The 10,287-nt window shown below is 36.0% G+C and overlaps 1 protein-coding gene across 4 annotated transcripts; it reads left to right on the top strand.

The window, feature by feature from the left end:
* LOC104700594 (pumilio homolog 2-like) lies at positions 848 to 5,479 on the top strand. 4 transcript variants are annotated; one of them, XM_010416129.2, is made up of 10 exons: positions 848 to 947; positions 1,387 to 2,025; positions 2,143 to 3,470; positions 3,554 to 3,695; positions 3,787 to 3,894; positions 3,985 to 4,197; positions 4,283 to 4,393; positions 4,472 to 4,666; positions 4,748 to 4,922; positions 5,060 to 5,479. In XM_010416129.2, the coding sequence occupies exons 2-10, from the start codon at positions 1,390 to 1,392 to the stop codon at positions 5,104 to 5,106; spliced, it is 2,955 nt and encodes a 984-aa protein (XP_010414431.1). In that variant the 5' UTR covers positions 848 to 947; positions 1,387 to 1,389; the 3' UTR covers positions 5,107 to 5,479. The 4 variants fall into 4 exon arrangements, with proteins under 4 accessions (XP_010414431.1, XP_010414432.1, XP_010414433.1 ...); XM_010416130.2 differs by lacking the exon at positions 848 to 947 and adding an exon at positions 971 to 988; XM_010416131.2 differs by lacking the exon at positions 848 to 947 and adding an exon at positions 1,028 to 1,094.

The following is a 10,287-nucleotide window of genomic DNA, read 5'->3' as shown; positions in this document are numbered from 1 at the left end:
AAACACCGATTCGCACGCCGACTCGTGGACTTCGGAGAACAATCATGACCGAGCACGATCGAAGACCAAAGATACCTTTCTTAATTTAATCGCATTACTCTCATTCTTAACCGTTGTAGACTACTTTACTCATCTTACGCTTAGTTATAAATTATGCCATTAAATGATACATTTAAAGGGAGAGGTTAATTTTGACTAAGGGGACCAAAAATTTAATCTCCATTTTAGGAAATAAATACATAAAAGTTTGAAAGGTAGTGTAGTTGGTAACAAAGAATATATTATTATTTCCATTTTCTGAAAACTCACAATGTTTACCTTTTGAGATTTGGTTTTTATTTCTAATGCAGCATTTATAACGAACTATTATTATTTACAGGGAGAACATGCAAATCCAGTGGATTTTTGTTTTCAGAGAATACAATACACAACTTTTTAGATATTTCTGTTTTTGGTGAATCAATATGAATCATATCAAAACCAGGAAAAAAAAACAGAAATAGTATGATTCTATTAATTATATAGCCAGAAAATATATAACAGTTGTAGACCTGTTATTTTTCTTTTAATATATAATTCTTATAAATTCCGAAATTAATGGCAAAATAAGACTTTTGGTCATATTTTTTTAGTCGAATTTAAACTAAAAATGGAGATCGTTTTTTTCTTTTGATAAAGGGCAAAAATGGAGATCGTTGAGATTACATAGTTGAGTATACCTTTTTTTTATAAAGAATGTTAACATTTATGTATATATCTTGTCATGCTAAATATGTAAATTTCCTAATCCTAAATTTGTGAAGAAACTAAGTAAAAGATCTGTATAAATATATATTTATATATAAAAATCATATCATCCTTGAAGTGTTGTTATGTACTTTCTCTTAAAGCTGTGTCCTTAAACCCAAAACTGAAACACAAAAATATCTCGAAACAGCTCCAAACGTGTGAGTTTGAGATTCCTCAGCTCTTCTCTGGAACACATTAAGTTTTGTCTGTTTTTAATTTTTTTTTAATCAATGTTTTTTTTTTAAAAAATTCACTTATGCAATTGCTAGGTCAGATGAGATCAACAACCCTAATAATGATTCGCAGTATTTTTTTTTTTTTTTTTTAATTCTAATTTCACAAAAACCCTAAGGGTTCTTTACATCGCCGTCGAATTTTTTTTTTCCGCTAACTCTCTATAAAACCCAAATTTTTCTATTTCTCATATGATCATTGTGTTAGGGTTCTTTTTAGTTTAACACATGGATTTGAGTACTGCTTAAAGTTTTGATCTTTGGGTTAGTTTCTATAGAGAATTTGGGGTATAAAGGTGTGATCTTTAGAATTTTTTTTTTTTTTGTTAGCGTAATTGATTTTGGGGGGTTTCTTGTTGTTTAGGTGATGATGATACCGGAACTGGGGAGAAGACCGATGCATAGAGGTAACGAAGATTCATCCTTTGGGGATGATTATGAGAAAGAGATTGGTGTATTGCTTGGTGAGCAGCAGCGAAGGCAAGAAGAGGCTGATGAGATTGAGAGAGAGCTTAACTTGTATAGAAGTGGCTCTGCTCCACCGACTGTAGATGGTTCTGTTAGTGCGGCTGGAGGGCTTTTTAGCGGCGGCGGTAGAGGTGGGGCTCCTTTTTTGGAGTTTGGTGGAGGCAATAAGGGTAATGGGTTTGGTTGTGATGATGAGGAGCTTAGGAAAGATCCGGCTTACTTGTCTTATTACTATGCTAATATGAAGTTGAATCCGAGGTTGCCACCGCCTTTGATGTCTAGGGAGGATTTGAGGGTTGCTCAGAGGCTTAAAGGGAGTAGCAACGTGTTAGGTGGTGTTGGGGATAGGAGAAAAGTTAATGACAGTCGATCTTTGTTCTCTAACCCACCTGGTTTTGATCAGATGAAGCAGCAGCGTGAGTTTGAGCCTGAGAAGACTAGTGCTTCCTCTTCTGAGTGGGATGTTAATGGATTGATTGGTTTGCCTGGTTTGGGGCTTAAAGGCAAGCAGAAGAGTTTTGCTGATATCTTTCAGGTTTGTGACACTTCTCTTCTATGGTTAGATTAGAATCCATGAAAGCCTCATTTGATTCTATATATTTCTCTTTGTATGTTCTTGCTTATATAAACTTGGTGGATGGCTTTTGTGCAGGCGGATATGGGGCATGGGCATCCTGTTGGACAGCAGCCCTCACGTCCTGCAAGTCGTAACACTTTTGATGAAAATGTTGACTCCACAAATAATCTGTCTCCATCCACATCACAAGGCATTGGTGTACCTTCTCCATACAGCTATGCAGCTGTTCTTGGTTCGCCTTTGTCTAGAAATGGAACACCAGATCCACAGGCCGTTGCTAGGGTGCCTAGTCCTTGCCTTACTCCCATTGGCAGTGGAAGAGTTAGTTCAAATGACAAGAGGAACACAAGTAATCAAAGCCCGTTTAACGGTGGTCTTAAAGAGTCTTCAGATCTCGCCGCTGCTTTATCTGGTATGAGTCTGTCAGGTACTGGTGGGTTAGATGAAAGGAGTCAAGCTGAGCAAGATGTTGAAAAGGTTAGGAACTATATGTTTGGAATGCAAGATGGGCATAATGAAGTCAATCAACATGGCTTCCAACACAAAGCTGATCAGGCTCATAAGGGAACTGCTTCTTTGAGGAATTTACAAATGAGAGGGTCACAAGGATCTGCATATAATGGAGGTGGACTAGCTAATCATTACCAGCATCTTGATAGCCAAAACTATTGTCTCAACAACTACGCATTAAATCCTGCTGTAGCGTCTATGATGGCTGGCCAACTTGGAACTAATAACTATTCTCCAATGTATGAAAATGCTTCTGCGGCATCTGCTTTGGGATTTTCTGGAATGGACTCAAGACTACATGGGGGAGGTTATGTTTCCTCTGGTCAAAACCTCTCTGAACCACGAAATATTGGCAGGGTTGGTAATCGAATGACGGGAGGAGGTGCTGGTCTTCAGTCACATATGGCCGATCCAATGTATCATCAGTACGGGAGGTTCTCTGATAATGCTGATTCGTTTGATCTTCTTAATGATCCTGCAATGGACAGGAACTTTATGGGTAATTCATACGTGAATATGCTTGAACTCCAGAGGGCTTATCTCGGAGCTCAGAAATCACAGTATGGTGTTCCTTACAAATCAGGGAGCCCTAACAGTCATAGCTATTATGGGAGTCCAACGTTTGGGTCTAATATGTCATATCCTGGCAGCCCATTGGCTCATCATGGTATGCCGAATTCTCTTATGTCACCTTATAGCCCTATGAGAAGAGGTGAAGTTAATATGCGTTATCCCTCTGCAACAAGAAACTTTTCGGGAGGTGTAATGGGTTCTTGGCAAATGGATGCTGGTTTGGATGAAGGATTTGGATCTTCAATGCTTGAAGAGTTCAAAAATAACAAAGCTAGAGGGTTTGAACTTTCTGAAATAGCTGGCCATGTTGTTGAGTTCAGGTATTTCCTTCAAAGTCTTTTACCTTTTCTCTTTTGTACATTTTTTCCCAAGCTAACACGTACTTGGGGATTTGTATGACCAGTTCGGATCAATATGGAAGCCGGTTTATTCAGCAGAAACTCGAGACAGCAACAACTGATGAGAAAACCATGGTTTATGAAGAGATCATGCCTCAAGCTCTTGCCCTGATGACTGACGTTTTTGGCAACTATGTAGTTCAGAAGGTAGATTTATTTAGTCTTCCTCTTTAGTTTCTTTTTGGAGTTAAGACAATGTAACATGAGAGGGTTCTGACTTTTGCTTAATTTCGTACAGTTCTTTGAGCATGGACTTCCGCCACAGAGGAGAGAATTGGCAGAGAAACTCATTAACAATGTTTTGCCTCTTAGCTTACAGATGTATGGTTGTCGTGTCATCCAGAAGGTAAAGTCTGGTTCTCACCTATTTGACTCTTAACTTTTCCATTCTCGAGAAAAGTTAAGAGTTTCATTATTTTTTCTTTTTACCTTTTAGGCAATTGAGGTGGTTGATCTAGACCAGAAAATTATAATGGTGAAAGAACTGGATGGACATGTGATGCGATGTGTACGCGATCAGAACGGGAACCATGTTGTTCAAAAGTGTATCGAATGTGTACCTGAAGAAAACATTGAATTCATTATTTCGACTTTCTTTGGTCATGTTGTGACCCTCTCCACTCACCCATACGGGTGCCGTGTTATTCAGGTTCTTGCTCTTTGTGTTTAAGAAATATGACACCTTTCTTGACCTTATGCTTCTACTTAAAACTCTTTTTCATTTCCTGTTGCAGAGAGTATTAGAACACTGCCATGACCCTGATACACAGAGTAAGGTTATGGAAGAGATCCTGTCCACTGTTAGCATGCTGGCCCAAGATCAGTATGGAAACTATGTTGTTCAGGTTTGTAAAAGACATGAGCTTTACTGCAACTCTTGATTTTTATTTGTTGCTCAAAACTGATACACGTTTTGTGGACAGCATGTGCTGGAGCACGGAAAGCCTGATGAGCGCACTGTGATAATCAAAGAGTTGGCTGGGAAGATTGTTCAGATGAGCCAGCAGAAGTTTGCATCAAACGTTGTTGAGAAATGTTTGACTTTTGGAGGTCCTGAGGAACGGGAATTGCTGGTGAATGAGATGCTGGGCACAACTGATGAAAACGAGCCTCTTCAGGTTTGTCAAACACACTTTCAGATGATGGTTGGGGAGTACAAAGAAACTAATAAGCTCATAAGTTTATTCTTGTGTATATAGGCGATGATGAAGGATCAGTTTGCAAACTATGTAGTCCAAAAAGTCCTGGAGACATGCGATGACCAACAGCGTGAACTGATTCTTACTCGTATTAAAGTGCATCTTAATGCTTTGAAGAAATACACTTACGGGAAGCATATCGTTGCCCGTGTTGAAAAACTCGTTGCTGCTGGAGGTATGTACATGTTCTTTCCCTTCAACCAACTGATAGAGTTGCCTCACAGAACCCCCACAAGTATTTGAGCTAGAGAGACAGTATAGGCATTTCTATTGCATTTCAATGTCTCTTAACTGGTTGTTTCTTATATACAGAGAGGAGGATGGCTTTGCAGTCATCAACCCAGCCTCTGGTGGCTTAAGGCCGAGTGTTGTACAGCTTAACTAGGGTGGATGGCTCTGCCATAACGTTCTGAGAATTAGGTAAGATCTAAACCAAAAAATCTGCGGAGAAATTATAAAAGAGAGCTTTGTTCTGCTCTCCGCAAAATCTGTACATTGTGTAGTTTCTTACCGTTTTTACTACTATACATAGAACCCCAAAACATCCCCCTTAGGCTGATGACTGAGTGAAAAAAAAAAGGCAGAGAATGGTGTAAAGAAAATGGTGAGGATTTTAGAGTTTTTTCCCTTTCACATGTACAAAAATATTGGCTTTCATGCCAATCTGTAGAATGCTTTTTTAGGACAATCCCAGTTGATTTCTCTATTTTCACGATAACTCTTATCCTACAATTTCTTAATTTTTCGGTTTTGTTGTTGATATTGTTCTAGTTTCTTGTTATGCAAGAAACATACGATATATCATATATGCAACAATCGCAGAGCTGTTAACAAAGATCGATCTCTTCTCTGTAAGAGTATAACAAAGTCACCATGGCCACAAAACGTTATAATATTCAAGTCTCTAGGTTTTTAAGGGATATGGTTTCCACAATTACGCCGACTCAGAAATGTTGGAGTTACAAAACCAAATCTCCAGTTTGGGATGTGGCATCGACAAGATAAAGCTCATTTTCATGGCTTTATTTGGCTACATCACTGTGCTGAGTAAAATAGAAGCATGAACAACACTTGCATCAGCATATGAAAAACCTTACAAGGACCTTTTTGGTTATTGCCAACAATAGCAAACACAATTTACAGCGCCATTCTGTATGTCTAAACCTGAAGAAGCACCATCATCGTTGTTTATATTGGAGCTTCTCACCAAGTTAATTCAGTCTATTATAAGAGATATGAATAAGATATTTTAAATGTACATAGATTTATAATTAATTATGTAAATTTTTGTAATTGCAGATAACCTATATAATTGACCACTTTGCACTTTCTACATTAATTATTATTGAATGTTATATTTTTCTATGTACTATCTTATTTTTTATTATTTAATTAATATCTAATAAGTGAAACTCAAAATTTCAAATAGAGCCACAATTATACATTTGATATAATAACTAACTTTAATTTAGTAACTAACTGTGACTTTATATCTGTAGACTAATTATAAAAATATCATTCTGCATTATATCATTTCTATATATTCTTATTCTTGAAAATATGATAAAATATGATAACATATAAGTACTCAAATTACTAATTTAATGTTTAGGAAAAACTAAAAATAGTTTTAGATGAGACATTAAAAAATAATTAAGTACTGAAATTCCATTGAAACCATAATTATGACACAGACATGACTTTTGTGTTTGAGAAGTCGATGAACCTATTTGCCTTTATGTGTGAATCTCTTAAAATCTTCCAATAAATCTCACCAAATCACAAACTACTTTTTCTTTTATAAAATAAAAATAATAACAAATCCACCAAAATATCGTAATTTTATTGGAATCTCTCAAAATCTAAAATTTTTTAAATTCTACAAAATTTTTGAAAATTCTAATTTCAATACCCTCTCTAAATATAAGAGCTTTGTCTTTTTGTTCTTTGACTAAGAGCTTTATTGAGCGAGATTTTTTTTGGTGTGACTTTATTGAATGAGATGCGTGCGTGATATTTTATTTAAAAAATAATCAGAATGTTCTATCTAATATTTTATTTAAAAAATAAATCAAAAATAACTTAAAAAGCAAAACAAATTAAGTAAACAAATTCTCTATACTTTTATTTGAAGAAAGTAAAATATTGGTTTGGTTTAGATTTTATAATTAAACGAGGTTATATATCGGTTTGAGTTTATTAATGAGAATTAGGTTTTAGATTTTATAATTTAAACAAAATTATATGTCGGTTTGAGTTTACAAATGAGGTTGTTAAGGTTTAGATTTTACAATTAGAACAAAATTATATGTCTGTTTGAGTTTACAAATGAAATGGTTAGAGTTTAGATTTTACAATTAGAACGAAATTATATGTCTGTTTGGGTTTACAAATGAGATGGTTAAAATTTAGATTTTACAATTAGAATGAAATTATATATCAGTTTAGATTTATAAAAAATGGTTTAAGTTTTTAATTTTATAATAATATATACAGATTTTATTTTCTTATTTTATAAAGGGATGAATGAAAAGATTGACCTAACTTACCGTACCACTATTGTCCTTTCAACTTACAGTACCACTATTTACACTGATTATGTAAAAGCACCAAATATAAAGAAAAATGACTAAATCCATCGTTTTTGCTGTATTCATAATCCTTATTATAGGGTTGTTGTGTCAAAAATATATTATGAAACAAATGATATTATATAACAATGCGATTCAAGGACTACAAAATATATGTGATACGGAGTTTTACATGAAATAGACTGTAGTATTGGCGATTGTAGTGCGCTATGCCTAAAAAAATGGAATGGAAATGTGTAATTTCAGGATTTGAAAATTATCTTTTGACTCATTTTATATATCTATAAATTATCATTCATTCTATGTTAAAAAAGAATAATTCTAATAAAATAAAATAAAAATTCTATTAGATAAAAAGTTTTATGCAATACATTTTTATTTAGGAATTCTATTAAATAAAGACATGATTGATCCCAACATGATTTATTCTATTAAATAAATCCTATTTAGAAATACTATCAAAAGACGTTACGGCAAGTATGGTTAATCGATTTGATCCGATTAGATATATTTTCAACTTTCAATCATAAATCTTTAAACACATAGAACAATAGAGGTTCTCTTTTTTTTTTTTTTTTGAATGAATGTTAAATTTATTCAAACCAAAAAATAACGTTCAGCCTTTACAATATTTGCAACTTCAAAGGTGAGAGCAGTTTTAAATTAAACAAAAAAAAACAGTGTTTAGTAGCGTGTAGCTAACCAAACACCGAAAACATCATCTGGTCGGGAATCCCCTACGGTGAGAGTTGACAGTTGGTTGCGGATGACACGGTCGAGCAGCTTGACGAGTTGAGCATGAGACTTCGGAGCCTCCCCATGACGGCGACCATTGCGTTCACCCCAGATGAAGTGAATGGTGGCCTGAAAAACGTATCTGAGAATGAAACGACTAGTTGGAGGAAAAGCATGACCAGAGAGAAGCGATAGAATATCATCAAAGTTCAACGTATAAGGCAACTGCAGGAAGGGACCTGCAAGATTGACCCACACATTGGAAGAGTATGAAAAAGTGAAGAACAGATGATCCCGCGTCTCCCACGGATCAGAACAGAGAACACAACGTGTTGAGACCACCCCCGTCCAGCCAGACATGCGATCACACGTGGTTAGACGATTGAGAGCAGCCAGCCAAGTGAGGAAAGCATACTTTAGGGTGGAGTTGGAGAACCATACCGTCTTGGACCAATATTGTGGAGTCCCCGGATAACGAATTTGAGTCCAAGTCTCTTTGGTGAGGAACTTAGGACGAAACTTATCTCCCAGGCCTCGCCAAAGAGCCACATCTGCTCCATCGCTATGCTGCGGAGTGCGAACTTTATCCAGTTCGTCCTCAATCTGATTCAAGATAAGCAAACAGTGTTGACGCCGCCTATGACCAAGAGCCTCGGCAACCGTAGCAGTACGACGTATACCAAGACTACTAAACCCAGAGTCCCCTGAAACAACATGTAAAGGACCTAGGGGCACCAATGGTCGAACCAGAAAGAGGAAGTGGTACCACTCCGCACTTCCTTACGAAAGAAGTCTCTCGCTGACAGCCGATATTTAAGCAGTTTCCGCCACATCCAAGAACCAGAGGTCATATTCCCCTTGACATACCAGAAAGACTCATCCCGCAAAAGCTCCCGTTTGACCCAATCCACCCAAAGAGAGCTAGCAGAGACAATACACCAAATGAGTTTGTAGCAACTGACCTTATTAGCTTCCAAAATCGATTTGAGCCCCAGACCTCCTTCGGCCAGCATATGAAAGGAACCAATTTTTCCAAGCTCGTATACGGGAACATACTTTTTCAAGCAGAGGGAGGCAATCATCCAGAGACATTTGCTTGGTTAAGAGAGGTAATCCCAAATACCGAACAGGTAAAGTACCTACTGCAAAAGGGAACCGCTGAAGAATCTCTTCCCGAACTGAACCTGTAACACCCGCCAAAAAAAGAGTGGATTTCTCCAAGCTAATCTGCAAACCTGAGAGGTCTGCAAACTCAGTAAAAAGACTGAAAATTCGGTCCAGCGAGCTAGCCTTACCATCAGAAAACACCATGATGTCATCAGCAAAACATAGATGAGTAAGTTGCAAGATTTTACACTTTAAGTGAAAGCCAAATTTTCTGTTCACAGCCGACCTATCCAGCATCTTTGACAAAACGTCTTAAAAACAGAAAGCATCTATAAACACATTGATTAAAGGATCACTTTAAACTAATTAAAATTTTACTTTTATTACAAAAAGCATTTATGCAGATTGACTTGACTATTTATTGGAAACTCTGAAACATCCAAAAATATGACAAAAGAAATATCACAATTGAAAATTATTAATAAGAAAAAGCACGTGAAAAATGAATACAGATTGAGAATCGCAAAATTTCCAAGAGGAAATAGACACAAATTGAGAAAATAGGAATCTGGATTAGTTTCATTTGCAGATTTATTTCACTAAAAATAAAATGCACCATCAAGTTTATCATCAAGGAACGTGAAAAAGATGGGATACTGCCAAAAAGAGAAGAGAAGAGATGAAAAGAGAAAAATGTGCTCCTAAAAAGTTCTTATATGTAAAAATATATAAGACACGAATCAGAAAATGGTTGCACCACGGAAAATGTTATCTCCTATTACGGGAGATGTAGATGTTTGTGAATTGTGATTGTGATGTAACACATGAATCGCGACCAATGATTGTCTAAGAATGTATCGGAATTCCATGAAAAAAAATGATAACCAAACAGCAGGATCTAGAATGAAGACGAAGAGGATGAAGAGAAATAACGGATTTCTTAATCTGTTAGCGTATATAAGTCTTATACATGCGAATGGAAAAAGCTGATCACTTTTCAATTCATTACACCCCCTTAATTATTAGTTGTATATGGATGTTCATTGGTACATATGTAATATGTGATTCAAATTAATAAAGAAAACATGTTTAAAAACAGCAGATAAA

Source organism: Camelina sativa, chromosome 7, assembly GCF_000633955.1.
Source record: "Camelina sativa cultivar DH55 chromosome 7, Cs, whole genome shotgun sequence".
Lineage (NCBI taxonomy): Eukaryota > Viridiplantae > Streptophyta > Magnoliopsida > Brassicales > Brassicaceae > Camelina > Camelina sativa.
The sequence above is the reverse complement of the archived record's forward strand: the minus strand, read 5'-3'. Positions and strand labels throughout refer to the sequence as shown.

What these genes read in the sequence shown, in the direction of transcription:
- LOC104700594 (XM_010416129.2), top strand. Translation starts at nt 1,390, where the DNA reads ATGATGATACCGGAACTGGGGAGAAGACCGATGCATAGAGGTAACGAA. An exon ending in GGCCATGTTGTTGAGTTCAG is followed by an intron (nt 3,471 to 3,553) that starts GTATTTCCTTCA and finishes TTGTATGACCAG; the next exon opens with TTCGGATCAATATGGAAGCC. An exon ending in AAAACTCGTTGCTGCTGGAG is followed by an intron (nt 4,923 to 5,059) that starts GTATGTACATGT and finishes TCTTATATACAG; the next exon opens with AGAGGAGGATGGCTTTGCAG.